Source organism: Odontesthes bonariensis, chromosome 24 (assembly GCF_027942865.1).
Source record: "Odontesthes bonariensis isolate fOdoBon6 chromosome 24, fOdoBon6.hap1, whole genome shotgun sequence".
Taxonomy (NCBI): domain Eukaryota; kingdom Metazoa; phylum Chordata; class Actinopteri; order Atheriniformes; family Atherinopsidae; genus Odontesthes; species Odontesthes bonariensis.
In genome coordinates, this window is record NC_134529.1 from 29434455 (window position 1) to 29451942 (window position 17488).

General features: G+C 43.4%; 2 protein-coding genes across 4 annotated transcripts in view; one reads left to right on the forward strand and one right to left on the reverse strand.

Moving 5' to 3' along the window:
* ccn6 (cellular communication network factor 6) overlaps nucleotides 1-17488 on the reverse strand; it is a 95418-nt gene that overhangs the window by 17546 nt on the left and 60384 nt on the right. For 2 of the 3 annotated variants that reach the window (XM_075458609.1, XM_075458608.1), the window contains 2 exons: nucleotides 17436-17485; nucleotides 16693-16918 (listed from right to left, as the gene is read on the reverse strand). In XM_075458609.1, coding sequence (XP_075314724.1) covers nucleotides 16693-16710 — 18 coding nt within the window. In that variant the 5' untranslated portion in view covers nucleotides 16711-16918; nucleotides 17436-17485. Of the gene's footprint in view, nucleotides 1-1214; nucleotides 2008-16692; nucleotides 16919-17435; nucleotides 17486-17488 lie in introns of those variants that run through there. The other variant, XM_075458607.1, reaches the window with a different exon arrangement.
* Nucleotides 16310-17488, forward strand: part of LOC142374786 (solute carrier family 22 member 6) — a 42205-nt gene continuing 41026 nt past the window's right edge. The window contains exon 1 of the mRNA XM_075458606.1: nucleotides 16310-16964. Coding sequence (XP_075314721.1) covers nucleotides 16614-16964 — 351 coding nt within the window. The 5' untranslated portion in view covers nucleotides 16310-16613. The remainder of the gene's footprint in view (nucleotides 16965-17488) is intronic.

Consider the following 17488-nt stretch of genomic DNA (forward strand, 5'->3'; position numbering starts at 1 on the left):
ATTGAATTGAATTAAATTAAATTGAAGTATTATGTGTGAATCCGAAACCTAACAAATCTTCTTCAGTGCCATGGCCCTCTATGATCCAAAGACTGTAGATGCAATGGGGCTTTTTCTAAGTACGACAGTCAGTATGCTAAAATGTCTTTAGGTTAAGTAATTGAACCACATCTGTGTCAGATAAAAGAATCCTCCAACTAAATGCTAACTAACCTCTCTGTGATCAGGGACTACTTTCTGCTCTGACTCTGAAGGTTAGATTAAGATTGCATGTCTATTTCATTGAAAGAGCCAGATAGCTCAGGCCATATTTTCTTCTCTTATTTCTTTTGTTCAACTTAGAAGCAGCATGTGTAAGCTATTTCTTAAGTTTTGTGGAAGACCTGTTACATTTGTGCAGAACTATCTAAAATGTACTTACTTAAGGTTTTATACCAATGATAGAAAATGTTGCACATTGTGTCTTCGTATCTTTCAGTTTTACTTTAGCTGTAAGTTAGTTTTGGGCCGGGCAATAATTGTTTGTCCTGTGAAGCTTTCCTTGCAGTTGTCGCTTGTTGGAAATGGCTCGTTGCTCAAAGTTAACTTAACTGAGAATTGAATCTTGAAGTAGCAGCCTTACAGCTCTGCAGTGGTGAAGGCTCCATCAGCTTAGAGGAGTTACAGCACAGTAACTTTGAAATATTCCTGCATCCAACGCTGCCATTTCTCTCATATTTCTTCTTTGCCTGGATGAAACCTCTACATGGTGCCACTTGTGCTCCCGTCCCTTTGGCTGGGTTCCATGGGTCACTGAGGGTTATGCCAAAAATCTGGCGCCTGTCTGCCAGGTTTACTGAATGAGCTCATTTCCTGGTGTGAAAGGGTCTGTGGGAGCTTTTAATTTGAAGACAACAGAAAATTGGTTGTTGTTGTTTTTCCATTTTTATTCATTGATTTCTTTAATGATTGTTTTCCCACCAGCTCATAAGTCTAACATAAAGACTGAAACTGAGCCCTGAAATCCTACACTGTGTAGGAATAAGTACATTAGATCCCACTGCTAAAAAGATTTTTGGGTTTTTTGCATCCAGCAGCTCCAGAGCATCTCAGCTCAGGATTGTCCTGTTGCTTCATCAAAGACACGTGCCAAGTGATACACAGCCTGGCCTCTCTCTATCAGAGACCTGATCTGTTGCAAATATGAGAATGGAAAAGGAGAATGCTCCTCTTACCTGTTGAGCAAAGATGAGCAGGAGATAACAGCAAAGAAGTGATAGCATCTCTTCAGTGTGAAGGTTTGTGTGAGCTCCAGGAGAGAGCAGACCAGGGGATGGGGGAGCCTGAAGGTGGGCTTGAGGGAGGAATGACTGAGAAGGAGAGAGAGAGTGGAATGGTGTGGGATAGGGTGGGGAGAGATTGGCGAGCTGAAGGGGACAAAGCACCCCTCTGTGTCCTCTGCAAACACACCTTTCCTCGCCTTACTGGTCCAAAGGGGAAATATTTGTCTTCAGAACTGCTGGGTGGCTCCGAGGCCTTCAGGGTCAGCCCACTTGTTTATTCTGGCTCTGAAGACTTTGCTCACATTTGCAACATAAAGTTAAATCTGTAATCTATGCTGGATGTTGTTTCATAGCATCAGGCAAATGAAAAAATAGATATATTTTAGCAAACTTTTTCTCAATAGATATGTTCACAGCTTGTGTGCTAAAGCTGTATGGTCCCACTTAATATGGCCTGACATGTGTCTGAGGTCACATTCCATTATTATTCACACCGATAATAAGAAGAAGTCGCTCTCATATAGCGCTCATCCTTGTAGAGCCAACACTCCTTCATGACTTCACATGGAAAAGCTGCTTATTTTTTACACGTTACTCTGACTGCCTAGCCTGGCTGACGCGTCCACAATCTCGATGAGATGGTGGTCTGGGAACTAGGTGGGCATTTTCTCGTATTTGAGGCGTGGTTTACGAATGCCTAGAGCCGTTTATTGGGCGCTACGAATGTCTATAAAATGACGTCTGGTTCTTCCCATGCTGCTTTGCGCGCGATTCATAGCCAATTGTATCACTTATACCAGATGACGACAGAAATTCGACGAGGAAGAAGAAAAAAAAAGTAAAATAAAAGTAAACTTGCGCTCTAAGCTACTTAAATTAACAACAAAGTAGGCCTATATGCTATATTCTACATGAATTTTTATGTTGTAGAGTTGTGAATTTATTTTAATAATGGAGAAATTGAGCAGCCTTGCTTTGTTGTCTACAGTAGTAGATCAACCCTCATCTTACATTGAAGCTCCAAGATCCCAGAAGTGACGTCAACGAAGCTTTAGCAGCAGAAAAGCTATCAGGCTTGTGTTGATAGTAATAAACTCCTGGACTATGTACAAAATGCATCGTTTTGTGAGTACAGACCATATATGTACTACTGTAGAAGTTTGGTGTCATGGCATGTGATTTTAGTGTGGTAATTTTGGAGATACTGCCAGGGTCCGTCAGCGCTTGTACTAAGCTATTCGGGATAACTCAGTAACTCAGCTGATGTTCAGCCAATATCGGAAAAACTTCGGGTGGGCTACTTGGCTGGATGTCACGGTTCAAATGACCCCAGGTTGAATCTACTCCAAAACACTTTCTAAGGCTGTATCGAACGGTAACGTTGTGTCCGCTGTCATGTTGGATTAACACTCTACAAGCTTCGGTGTAGCGCATGGACGTCGTCATCGTCTTGCTGCCCCCCCCGTTCTATGATTGGTTCCCAAACTCTGGCAAAAATAAGGGCGGTGGTTTCCAGGCTGACTTTGCAGTGAGAATGAAATCGAGCGCAAAGCAGCATGGGAATTCCCAGGCTACTGACTGCCCACAGTTCTTTGTGGAGAAAAAGGAGTCGGACGCACCTTTGCAGCCTCTTATGGGGAATTTATTGATCAGAACGACACAGAGACATGTACATGGCAGCATGCACGGATATTCCCAATGAGCTTAGTTTGTGAGATCTTCTTATACCTCTTGATATCATTCTGTGTGTATGTGGCCCAATCCTAATCTCTATCTACATCTTTATCATTGTGTAGACAGAGTTCATTCTGTTCCTAAACAACATGTGGTTCGAGCAGTGTCGAGGCCCTGCTCTCAGCAAAAGTTTCCTGTTGAAAGGTACAATCCATACAAACTGTTTACTAAACAAGCTGAGGCTGCGTTTCAGTTTTATGCTCCTAAAATCTGGAACAGTCTTCCAGAAGATGTGAGACAGGCCTCAACTCTGACAATGTTTAAGTCCATGCTGAAAACAGTTCTATTTAGCTGTGCATATGACACCTGAAAGTATTTTATCTGCACTCTTCACTTTTTAATTACTTAATGATTATTTTAATGGGTTTTAAATTTCTTTCTTTTTTAATTTCTTTCTTTTATTTTTTTTATTCCTTTTTAATGGTTTTATTGCCTTCTTGTGATTTTATGTAGCTGTAAAGCACTTTGAATTGCCCTGTGCATGAATTGTGCTCTATAAATAAAATTGCCTTGCCTTGCCTTGCCTTTATCAGTGCTTTTTAATTACATGATGCAACAACGATCAGAATCCTGTGGGATGCATCAAAGGCAGCAAAACCACAGGCTGTCAAAGCAAATCAAAGAGCCCACCATAGATCAGATCAAATCAGGTGAAAAGTGATGTGCTGAAGGAGAAGCTGACACACATGTACCAAACAATTCATGGTCCAAAATAAAACTCTGCTTCCCACGAGACAATAGAGTTCAAAAGAATTCCAAACTTCTCCAAATTAGCCAGAAGACAAAGAGGGAGCCAGTAAAACCAATGAGGGATTAAGGTTCTTAAGATGGCATTTGTTGTGATTTGGAGCAATATGAATAAAACTGAATTTAACGGACTTGGATCAATCTGCAGAGTTATTGTTTAGAACACACAGGGAGTGTGACACTCAAATATTAAGAGGTGTAAAATAGAGAAATCCAAGTGGAGGTTAGTGCGTGATTTGAGAGTATTCAATGTATCTCTATCTCTCTGTTCCTCAAGCAATACTTGATTTTTTATTAGAGGCCAAATATTTGAGCCATTTTAGAAATCATACGTCTGTAACAACAGTCGGCTCACCCTCCACCTCAGTCCAGACCACGTCTCCAAGGATTGTATTGTGTATTATCATATTATCATTTGTGTATTATCATAATGGATAATATATGAGCCCTCTGGTTCAGGATTAATGGGTGATATGAATCTAGTAAAGTATATTGACAACACATTCTAATCGACTTTCCTGCAGCCAGATCTTCTCACACTGCATAAAATCGACCTTCTGCCATGTGGGACTCACGATTGATTGTTCTAACCAAGTCCCTGCTTTCTTTATCCATTAACAATTTCAAAGAAGTTTATTCACACCAGATAGTTGTCCCCTCACTGTGGAGAAAAACCGAGCGAAGCAGGTGTAAAACTGACAACTCAGTGCCGACTTTAATGGTGTACATACACTCAATGGGCCTCATGCAACAACCGTTCGTACGCACAGATTTGTTCTTAAGTCGTACGTACGAGTGATATAAGAGAATTTGCGCATTCACCAATCTTTTCGTATTTTACGTTTTCTTTCAGGAACGAACAGAATTTAGGAGTGATCCAGACCTGTTGTAGGAGTTTCCTAAAATAGTCCGCTGTTATTCAAATCAAGTTTGCTTGACTAATGGATTGTATAATTAACACATTGAATACCGGCTGTTTTTACAGAATTATGTCGTAGACTCCCAGCGTTCTAAACCATTTTTTGACGTTTTTTGTACAGTCACACAGCATACTATGTGATAGGGCCACTGAAACATGTTATGGCTTGTTTGAAAGCTGAGACTTTAAACTCTTTGTGGGTCAAAACTGCGTGTCTCTAGGTGCCGCCATTAGCAAGCTATCCTTAGCTAAACCAAGGCGGGTATCCACCAAAATCAACAACAAACTGAGATCGGGGCTTTTGTGAAAGGTGCGCTCTTTCAGCCTGTGGCACTTTAGATACTTACATATCCGAGTCAGAGGATTTGCGTGTCGCATGTTACAAAGCTAACCTGTTCATAAGACCGCCTCCTTAGACTTGTCGCGTGTCTTCTTCTCCTTCTTGTTGTTTGTTTATGTTACTTTACCGCCACCCTCTGGAAACCGACACGTGCGATTGGACACAATGCGGAAATGCACAACAATCAATGCAGCGTTATCAAAATTGTTCTTGAGTTGACGCAAAGCCATTGGCGTAATGATCAAAATGTCCAGATGATGACACCAGTTTTTGACTGCCATCTATGTCAGTTCTGTTCATCACATAATTATAAAAATCACACAGAATGTGCATTAGAATGTATAGATTCAGAATCCATAAAAAAAACGTAAAAACGTATTTTTACCATGTGGGAGCCAACGCATGGGCAGTAAAAACGTAGTTTTACGTGACTTGGGAGTCAATGTGTTAATTACTTTGAAGAAAACATAAATAAATATACATTATACTCCATAATTATGCTGACATTATTCTGTTGGACTTAAATTATGCACTAATTGAAGGTTAATTTGGCTGCTGCAAATATGCAGCTTGGTAGAGCCACAACTCCAGAGAGAAACACGCCGATCAAACCCAGTTCCACCACACCTCCAGGTCCTCACCACCCTTGGATTTTTGGCCACTGGAACCTTTCAGAGGGAGATTGGAGACAGATCGGGGGTGTCCCAGTCCTCTGTGAGTCGTGTGCTCCCCTTGGTCATCAAAGCTCTCATCAGTTTATCACCCATGGTACATCACATTCCCATACACCGCTGTCCAACAAGTACATATTAAGAGGGACTTTCATGCCATGGCTGGACTCCCAAACATAATCGGAGCAATAGACTGCACACATATATGCATCAAAGCACCCGTGCTGTTGTGGAGCGCACTGAGCTGAAGGCCAGGTGGGTGTGTCTCAATACCTCGTTCATGGTGCAATATTGCCACCTGAACCAGCCCAGGCCGACCAGAAGCTGTGGTGCCAGAAGACCCCCCTCATGGACCACCCCATCAAAGAGCCATCATGATGAGGCAACAACTGATTGCACGGCTTTAGTTGCAGTCATCGAGCGCCTGGCCATGGTGAGACGTTTTTTTAAGCCATTTTCATATCAAACCATTTCTTCTTTATTTCGGTGACATTACGAACTACAGGTGACACAGAATTAACAGCACTTTAATAACTTCCCATTTCTTGGCTTTAGCAGGTCCCGTAATTCCACTGCTGACACTGCTGAAAATGACAGATTTTCCTTTCTGGATCTCTGAAAGCAGAACTTCAGTCTCAGAGCCCCTAAAGTTGTTCTTTTTGTGCCTTGATGCCATTCTCATGACTCAACACTTCCTGGCACAGGAGAGAGGAAGCACAGCCTTATATGGTATCATTTTGGGCGTGGAGTATGTAAATCTACTATCCTCGTGCACGTGAACTTAGACACGCACGGGTGGGATTCATCGTTTACGCAGGTCGTTTACACACTTTTTCCAGACAAACATAAAAAACAATGAAAAATCCGACAACCAGCTGCTACACCTGTAAAAACAAAACTGAAGACGATTCACGGCTTTTGTGGGGAATCCAACCTTAGAAGCACCAGGAGCACCTGTAAGCAGACAAGTAGAGAACAAACACACAAACAAAACAAAAAAACACAAGCAGCAGCAATCTCATATGATACACAGGTGACCTTAAACCACAGGACAGTACAACAACTGCTTAGTGAGCTGCTTAATGAATGTGAGTGTGTGTGTGTGTGCATGAACATGCAATACACGTAGATGGTCCCACCATCTTAAATAACCATGCTTAAATATCAGTGTATAATGGCACAATCCCCCCCCCCCCCCCCCCCCCAGCAATCAGAAGCAGGCCGAGAGGGCCCCCAGACCCAGGCCACCAACAGCCCCTAAGGAGCACAGAACCCGGGAAGCCCATCATAGGGACGACCACGCATCCCCCCAGAAGACAGCAGAGGAAGCTCTCAGACAGAGCCCCCACAAGCATCGGGCAGAGCCCCCCCGGCGACCAGAGGCGGCAGCCTACCAGCCCCGCCAGGGCCCCGCCACCCAGACATGGGCCGTGCGCCGGAACCGGCACCCGCGAGCCCAAGCGCCACCCCCCCATCAGGAACAGCACAAGCAGGCCAGAGGACAGCAGGACCCAGATCCAGTCACCCCATAAATCATATAAGACAAAAAACAACAAAAAAAAAAACACATCCACAAACACTCGCATAGCACATGCATCCATCCCCCACCTCCGCTGGAGTGTGGCGTAGCGGGCACATCCGGGGGCCAGCAGCCCCCCAGCCACCACAGACCCCAAACCAGCAGGACAACTCCTCCTCCTGGCCCCCCCGCCCCAGGCAGCAACCAGGCAACAGGGGTGCGGGAAGACCCCTCCCCTCTCCCCTCTGGCTCTTTGATATTTTCTAATAGTGAGCATTTAAAATTGAGGGGCAAGCAACCTTGTGGAACTGGGAGCGTGGCCCTCCGGGCAGCCTACATACCCAAAGAGCCCCGCCCACCAGATACCACTCAGTGCTATCGCCCCCCAAAACCTAATGTGTGTGTGTGTGTGTGTGTGTGTGTGTGTGTGTGTGTGTGTGTGTGTGTGTGTGTGTGTGTGTGTCTCATGATTGGTAATGTCTAAGGTGTAATTAAAACAAGGGCGGGGGGCTGCAGAGTGCAGCAAATGGGACCACCTACGTGGACCCATCCGCTGCCCCCCACAGAACACACCCGCCCTCAAACCCTACGTGTGTGAATGTGTGCTGTGTACAGAAGCCAGAAGGGAGAGGGTATGGGGATCTAGAAGACCGGGGGAGAAAGGCTCCCCCGGAGAAGGCAGCCAAGGAATGGCTGCAACAGGCACCCCTGTTTCCTGGGATCCGCCACAGAGCAGGAGGGCTCGATGTTCACCAGGTCCGGGGCCCGCAGCGTATGCGGGGAGCCACTTGGCAACCCGAAGGCACCCACCCGCCCCTCCCCAGACGGCCCCTACAAATAAAGAAAAGAACAAAACAAAACAGAACACAACAAACAAAAACAAATAAACAACAAACAAACCACACAATCACTCCAGTCATAGCAGCCCGGGCCTGAGACCCACCATCACCCAGGCCCACCCAAGCCGCCCCCAACAGGGGAGAAGCACCGCCACACCCCACCGCACGCCACCCCACCCTAACAAAGAACAGCCTGCAGGCACATCAGAGACCCCAGAGCAACCAGCCCGACACCAGGACCCGCACCGACCCACCTTCACGGCGGCGTGCCCAGGGCAACCAGACCCCCCGGGCACAGGCAGGGCACCCCCCGGGGCGCAAGGCAGCGCCCAGACACCAGGACCCAGGCCCAGCACTACAACCCACGCCGGAGCGGCGCGGCCACCCGACCCATAGCCAGCGACCACCCCGCCCATGTCCACCAAGAGACCACGCACAACACCGCAAGACAGCTCCACCCACAAGTCCCCCAAACTGTCAAGTAGGCCAGACACACAGCCCCCCCCAGCAATGATCAACCCGGTCCCCACGACCCGAGAGACCACCAGAAACCCGAAGCCACACAGCCCCCCCCAGCAATGATCAACCCGGCCCCCACGACCCGAGAGACCACCAGAAACCCGAAGCCACACAGCCCCCCCAGCACACAACCGACCGCCCAGAGCGGCGGGACAGCAACACATCACCCCCACTATGTGATAAAGCTAATCAGCGGGGACCAGAGAGAATGAAATTCAGCCAGTTGATCTTTTGAGGAGGCAGACATTGTTTCCATGCTAATATAATCTAAAAGAACGTTTCTAAACTGGTTAATACACAGATTCCTCTTTGCTTTCCAGTTCATGAGAATAGTTTTCTTTGCGATACATAGCACTGTGAGGACCATGTGTGCGGAGTTAATTTCCATGTTGATGTTGTCCAAGTCACCCAGTATGCACAGTGTGGGGCATGCAGGAATACTACACTTTAGCCATGTTGATAGGTCCTCACAGACCTCAAGCCAAAACTTCTGGACAGGTGCACAAAACCATAAAGCGTGTGCATAATTATCAGGAGTGTTATCTGTGCAATGTGAGCAGATATTTGAGTGTGTTAGACCCATCCTGAACATCCTTTGTCCTGTATAATGTGTTCTGTGAAGGATTTTGTATTGTATGAGCTGCAAATTAGGATTTCGAGTCATTCTGAAGGTGTTCAAACATATTTGTGGCCAGAAGTTATGGTTAGAATTAGAACTGAGGGATAGATCTGCCTCCCATTTTGAGGATGGTAAAGAAATTGTATCATCCATCTTAGACAGTAATTTATATATTTTTGATAGCAGTTTTGGTGCACAGAAGCTTAAAAATTCTGCTACCCTAATGGGGAGTTGTAAGTCTGGTTGTTGGAGGATATATTTCTTAGTTATTATAGATTTAAGTTGTTGGTATTCTAGAAATTTATTGCTTCCTAACCCATGTTGTGATATGAGCGCATCGAATGAAATAAAATTTCCATTTTGGACAACATGTTCCAGATGTTTTATTCCTTTGTTCTTCCATGGAGTAAAGTTTAGCATTTTTTTGTTTTGCAGGATGTCAGGATTGTTCCAGATGGGTGTAAGTTTACACGGGAGAAGTGAGGACTTTGTAATTTTAAGAAATTCCCACCAGGCTGTCAGAGAGGTGCTGATGTTAATGCTTTTGAAGCATTTGTGATGTACCAGTTGTATTCAACGTCTCATTTCTTAAGTGAGTTCAGACTACATGATTTCAACGTCACAGACCCCTTTGAGGCAAATCTTCAACAGCCGATCACTAAACACCAACTATGTGTGAAAACTTCAGAGATGTGATTTTCAAGGCTTGAAAAGACCTTCCTGTCTACAACTGAAGATTTAGCTTTTTCAGGAAGTCAGCAGAGAATGAAATGGTGACTGAGGAGCATTAGCCAATGAGAGCACAGGAGACAATAAGGGTCCGTGTGTCACGGCAAAAGCAGGGGTGACCCCCAATCAGAATATCTCAGGGAGATTGGAGTAAAGACCAGGTTTATGAAAAGGTTGGTGCAGCGATGAGCGGATCCAGGTGAACAGATAACTCTGAGAGGAGGGGGAGGTGGTTAGCGTGAGCCGGAGAGAGAAGATCCAAGAGAAGATGAGGGTTTTTCCTGACTGAGGGTTTCCAGAGTGGAGGGGGGGGGGGTGCTGGCTGTGCTGAAGAAGGTACTGAGTCAAAGGTAGATGGCGAGCAGCGAGCTAAATCGTTTAGTTGAGGAACAGACACCTGGAGCACAAGGTAAGAACATAGAGAGTTTCACTAGGAAATGAGCACAGAAGTCAGCCAGATTGCCACTGTAGCAATGAGAAGAATCTGGCAATGGCAGGTTGCTCCTGCAGATCCTTATCAAGGCGTCTTGACGAGCGCAGATGGAAAACAGGTGTGAGTGCAGAAGCTGAACCAAACTCCGCCCCAGGCTTCCTGAAAAACCTGCTCAACCCCACCTCAGACCCAGAAACCAAGCACAGGGCAAAACATGGCAAATGCAGCTAACGTGTGACAAATAGCATGGGGAAGAATATCACCATGTGGTCAGGAAAGTGAGCAGAATGTGGGTAAGCACTGGTGAGAACAGCCAGCTCTCTGAGTTATCGTGGCAAACTGCCAGTCCTCTTCAACAGCCAGATTATCTAAACTGAATGACTCACCAGGAGCTAACTGTATCACAGCGTAACGTTAATTATGTGATAGAGAGACTTGTCTTCATGACAGCTTGAACTGTCAGACAGAGATCAGATGAGTCGTGGATGAAATATGTTAAAGGGTTTGTAGTGTAAAAATCCTCTAACTTTAAAACTAAGAAAAACACTTTACATAGTGGGACAATATGATGATTTGACTCAGGAAAATGACAGCTACTCTGCTGGTCCTTGGGCAAATTGACCTGATATCAGGAAGGTCCTCAGGATGAAGCCTATGTTCAAGAAAATCATCATCATCATCACACCTGAAACACAGTAAAGGTCTGACCTTTCATAACGCAAAAGGAATTCTCTCTGATGAATCCAACTTATTAAGTACTGTTGTGTATGTAAGTGTTCCCTCTGATCCTTTTCTGCACCAACACACAAGGTTCCACCTGTGGGCTGTGTGGCAGCAGAGTTAGGAAAACGTCTTTTTTGTGAAAGGCCTGTAAAGCAATATGAACACAGCCGGTGATACATCTGCCAACATGACTGACTAATGATTATGTCAGATGGCATACCAGCCACGATTGGACCCACACATGGATCTCTGGAGTCCTGAATGTTTGTTCATGCTCCAAAGCAGAAATATGCATTCCTCTTGTCAGGTTTATAGAGTCACGTATGCCCCTGGTCATCTTTTATAACGCTCACTCATAGTGCCATGGTACGCTCATGCATAAGCCTGATTCATACGCCCACTCTTATACAAGAATGGATGGACACTCCCTTAATATATTCTTTCCATTGAAAACCACAAATGGCACCTGAAGTTATTCAACATCTTGTACAACATCGACACCATTAACCAGAGTAATAAGAAGTCTGTTTAGACTGAATCTTTTACACTGCGGTGGGGCTTGTGAATGGTAAAATGTCCTTATTAATACAGACGTATGCAGGGGCGCCGAAAAGGGGGGTAAAAGGAGAAGGATTCTAGGGGCCCATGATTAAGAGGGGCCCAGAGAGGCCCTAATAAAATTATAATACTGACAAAAAATAATATGACACTAAGTTATTTACTAACTTATAATCAAAAATATATTTTATTTACAATTTACTGGTAACAACTTTATTTGTTTTGGAAACATTACGTTTATGTTTTGTATTTTTCAGGTAGCCTAATTAAGAGTTTAGAATCAGAGTATCAGTGTTGCAGCAAATAAATGAATTCCATTGGATTCCTTGTGCTCAGTGTTACCTACCTCAACTGTCATGTTTATCTTTTTACACAAATATGGGAACGATAGTCAGAAATACCATTAAAATGCATAGTTTTATGTAGAATAGCATCACAAATTTTACCCGACCTCCTGGCCGGCTGTTTGGGGGCCCAGTAAAAATTATTTTCATGGGGCTCAAAATCCCTAGCGGCGCCTCTGGACGTATGTATAAACAATAAGCTCTCCGGACCTATTTTCTGTCAAATTCTGTCTCTCATTATGTCTCAATTCAACTTATCAGGGTTGGCTTGCATCAGAAAACATGTGTACGAACAATCTGAAGTATGCATGGGCTACACACATTCCCACCGCAGATTTCTTCCTTTAGAAACTGCAGTTTATGAGTTCCAATAGGCTCACACGTGTCTTTTGTGCATACTCATCGTTTCTCCTTTCCGTCTCAGAAGCTGCTGTTTAAGACTGCATTCACTGTAAGAAATGACACTCACACACACACACACACACACACACACAAACAGCTGATGAATAGAATAGAATAGAAAAAAAACTTTATTCATCCCCCAATGGGGGAAATTAAAAAAATTAATGAATCTAAGACAAGTTTTATGACAACAAACTGGAGACATTTCCCATTTTTGGCATGCAGACTTGGAGGGTCCCGGACCACAAACCAGACAAACCACTGGTAAATCAGTCACATGACTCTCATCAGTGACTGTTAATAATGTCGCATCAAAGCAAATACACATCTGTTGTCAGGCTTCCTGTCTGTTCACTTGATATGAATGCCAATGAGTTGTATTTCTCAAATTGTTGCAATACAAATTATGTTGAGCAACGGCGTGTGAAAGTGGAGCTGCTGCATTTTCCATTTGTTTCTCTATTGCTTGGGGGAACTGCCTTGGGCCTTTCACACCTTTAAAGACCATAATTGCGCTCTTTGTGTGATCTTGCATGCCTCGACCTAGAGGACAGTTAGTCTTACATTCCAGCTTTGTTGGGTGTAAACCTGTCACTCCGACGATACACATGGTATTAGCAGAGGTAGTTAGCAGAGAGGCTTTACAATGGTTCACCCAGGAAAATAAAGCTCTATTCAAGGTTAATATAATAAAATAAGTAAGCAGGATATTGGAGCTGTTTGTGTCTTTGTTGAAATGTTAGAGTACAGCTTCTTGATTCAGCAGGATTATTGGTTTTGTTTATCATTCAGAAATGTGTTTATAAAGACAAAAAAAAAGAGAAATTTGCTTTTTAGAAAACACAAAATTCAGATTTTTTTTCACTGTGAAAAAGGTATAAAATCGTTTCATTTTGAATTTTCTTTTTTTCTTCTTCATTTTAAAGAAGAACTGTTTTAGAAAACAGAAATGAAAAAGGCTGCTTTGTAAAATTCTGGATGTTGTCGTTGAATTAACTCTAATGAGGACATTATCAACCGTTATATATGATCAAATAGCATTTTCTTGCATAGAAAGGTTTCTGAGTTAAGGTTCCTGTGGGCAGGCTCAAAGTGGAACTCTTCAAATGCTAGCAAAAGGTGCTTCTGTTTTTTTGTTATGTTCTTTAGCAAAGGTTAGGCTGGACCCTCATGAATGAAAGTGAATAATGGCTTCCCACATGCTGCCATTTTGAGCTGCAGCAGCACCAAAGGCCACACACCACAGGCTAAATGAAACCTCAGTGAACATGTTAACACAGAAACCTTTCTTTTTTTCAATATTTTTGTTTGATCTACTTGTTTATTCATTTTACAAAAAGAAAACCTGACAATTTTAAGATCATTCATTAGCAGCAAGGCTTTCAGGCCGGGTAGCTCTGATGAACACAACCATGATGTTATTTCAGCTCGCAGCAAGAAGGTTCCTGGTTCAAATCTTTTTGTGTGGAGTTCTGTGTGAAGTGTGAAGTGTGGCTGGATTCGATTAGAATTCTTTGGCCTCTATTCCTGGTCAGTCTACTTGAAAAAAGCCCCCCGTTTCCTTGACCCTCTTCTGACCCATGAGACTTTTGCCCTTGTTATCCATCCATTGCTTTTAACCATTTGTCACCTCCCCATAACGTTCTGTGCAAAGGACAGATCTCCAAGCAACAATTTAATGGAGAGTTGGAGGACACATATCTGACATACATAAACATCAAAAGGGACATTCTCACCAGGTACCCATTCTTATATGTAAAGGTCCTTGTTTTTATTGCTTTCAAAAGTAATCCTATGATATACGTTGCTCCTAAATTTAATTTTGTATCGGTGCCTCTCTATCCCCCAAACAAACCTCCTTCAAGTTATCAGGTGACACTTGAGCTCATAATTTGTGCCATGCTGAGGAATTATTTACTCCTGTTTGTCCCTACAGCACCCATGTACCGTGTACCTTATCCATCATCTGCTCGACTACCATCCTGCTGCCAGTCAGGACATCCTGAGAAACACGACTGAATCTCTGGCTTTCTGTTTAATATCATGGTGCCTTTTCAATACAACATTTTCATAGGTTCATATTTGTTTCATCAGTTCATAATACTTTGTCCTCAACTCTCCAGGTTTTGTACGCTGAGGTTACGCTTTTTTAAGACTACAACTGATATCTCCTTCACAGAGCATTCTAAACGTTTTCACCTACTTTTGAGCTATGTCTGAACATTTCTGAACAACTTTATGCATTGTGTATCTGCATGACTTTACAGTTTAGACCTCAAAATACTTTGTTATCAGCAGAGCTTCCGGTTATGGTTTAGAGTGCACGGCTACGCTGTAGGTTGAGTGTCAGTCTGACACTAAAGCACAAATCTAACTTAAAGGAACATAAAACAAGCTGCAAGAGGTTTCCATCCACGACTGTCAAAGGATTTTTGGCCAGGCTATGGTTTGGCCGTGGACAGAGATCCAGAAAATTCTTCTTCTTGGAATTCAAAGAAAAGTCATGAAGGTGGATCCACATCATGAAAAGGGTTAAAGTATCTTAAGACACCTGCCTTTTTTGCAAATAAGAGATGCAAACATTCTAGTCTCTTCAGATTTTCTAACAATTTCCTTTGTTGATTTTGCTTGGATTTTTGCACTTGCTCAGTGAGCAACTGCAAAGTATTCAAACCTTTTTGTTAAGGTAAGCGACTGTATTAATCTTCACTTTCAATGGACTGGGAACTGAAGTACCATGAGAAAGCACTAAATCCAACTTTCTTCTAAACAGGATTTTTTGTTTGCTTTTTTTTTTGTTTTAACTGGATTGATTAGGCTGAAGTAACCACAAGATGGTGCTCGAATATATAGAGCACAAAGAGAAGCAGTGCAGGTTTCACAGATGGTGTGAAATATGTGACACGTGATATTTGGTGATGACTGTATGGGACTAGCAGATGTCTTTTATAGCTTTTGAAAAGTTATTACAAACCCATCATTTCTGTTTTGCTATGAAAAAAGTAAGGTTCATAGTTTTTTTTCAAAATGGGACTGACGTAATACAGTGTGTTAACACTGTATTCACAGTATAAAGAGCCCTGTCCTGTATTTCCTGTTTTGGATTAAATAGAAAATTGTAATATTCTTTCCCTGCCTGAGTTTATTCATATTTTCAGCTACCATTCTTTCCTGCGGTGTCTTATGCACCACTAATTTGCACTCTTTGAATAGGATCCAAGAATTAAGTTAACAATATAGCGACTTAACACCAGAACACCATGCTGGATCAAAGAATGGAGGCTTCTCAGATTACCCCCAGGGGCTCTGTTCCATTTTTGTGAATGGTTTTGATAGCACTGTCCATATAGTATCCACAAGGATTGTCCAGAGAGATAATCCCTCCTGAGTTCAGTCTAAGAACAATCTTATAAGGTAAGAAAATGGCAGTTAATGAGGTGCATAGTTGTGAAAGCAGCTTAGATCTCTCCCTGTTTACTGGCTGCTCCTTTTATGTCACCGGCTCGACTCTCACTCCACCCACATGGCATTCAGGAGCAGCAAAATAACTGAATAATCTATCTGTAATTTGCTTGTCTTTCAGTTTGGATCAACAGAACAAGTTTGACAACTGAAGTCCTGAAGAAATATACAATAGTAGTTTGAAGCCTGTGCATTTTCCAAGAACTATGCAAATATGAGAAGTTGTTGTCAATGTGAAGGTGGTTTTGCTCTCCCTTTCCTTCGCTTGCCCATAAATTTCCACTGAATCAGGCATGCCTGTGTCAGTGAGACTGCCACAAACTCTTGGTTTAAAGTCAAAAAAGGTTACCTAATTTAATCTTATGAAACTTTGTAAGTAGGGGTGGAGAGATAAAAGAAGAGCAAGCCGACCATCACACAATGACTCCTCCCACAGCCAATAAACGCCTCCCTCTTGCTTTAAGTCCACTCCCATCACTCCAAGGTTAGATCACACTCAGACAGCCTCACTCTTCACTACAAATAGCTACAGGTCGCTGTCAGAGAGGAGCACAACACAGGTGTGACTGCTTCCGAATGAGGAAACTTTCTCTTCTTGTTAATCATCTGCCTGCCACAGAAAATAATTCCAGCCTTTTGTAACCAACATTTGACTGCAGCTGAGCTCTCTATTTTTTATCTGTCTTTATCTGCTTAGCACTGAAGGCAGTTTCATTTTAAAAGCACTTTGGGACCAGCGGAATTAGAACAGATCAGTTACAAAAAGGCACATTCTAAGTGTGCATCCAGAGAAATGAATTTTGATGAAATTCTCAGTGTTATTGGAGGCTTTGGGAAGTTCCAGAAGATCTTGTATGTGTGGATCTGTGTACCTCAGATCTTTTTGGCATTCCATATGCTGGTCTCCGTGTTCACCGGGGCTGTTCCTCCTCATTTATGCCGATCGGCATGGTCCTCGGTAGGCGCTCCAGCCTCTTTGAACTTCAGCCTTCTGACCTCCCCTGAAGACCATTCTGAACTGTCCTGCACCATCAACCTAAACCACAGTGGTGCTGTAGCTCTTGGAGATGGAAGTCCAACTATGAGCTGCCAGGGGGGCTGGAAGTACAGCACAGAGACATTCCAAAGCACCATAGTAACTGAGGTGAGTGAAAACTAGTAACCTCTCTGACACTTTCAAGTCAAGTTTAGAGTTTACTGAATATTCACAATTTCTCTTGATGTGTTCAACATAATGACCTCATGCAGCTGCAGAATGTGGAAAGGCTTAGTAGTTTATTACAGTGAGCCCTATTGATATTTGAGACAGGGCTGAATGCGATGAGGGTTGAAAGATGGACACATGCAGTGCAGGCATCTTCTGAGCCTCCTTACATGCCCTCGCAGGGTATGTTTGTAACACGTGAGCATGAGGTGAGAGAACCAAATGCAGTTTGTGGTGGAAATTTCTGTTAACAGAGCGCAGTCTGCACCAACGTTTCCAGGTTTATTATGCTTCATAAAGGAGAGTAACAGAGTAACAACAGTTGTCTAAACTTACATGAGTACACATACATACAGAGGTGGAGTGTTACACAAAGGTGGGAAATGTGCATGGGACAAATAAGATTCTTACTTGCTGACTTAGCCACCTCAGCTGCGCAAGCAGCCGATGCAACCAGAGAACTG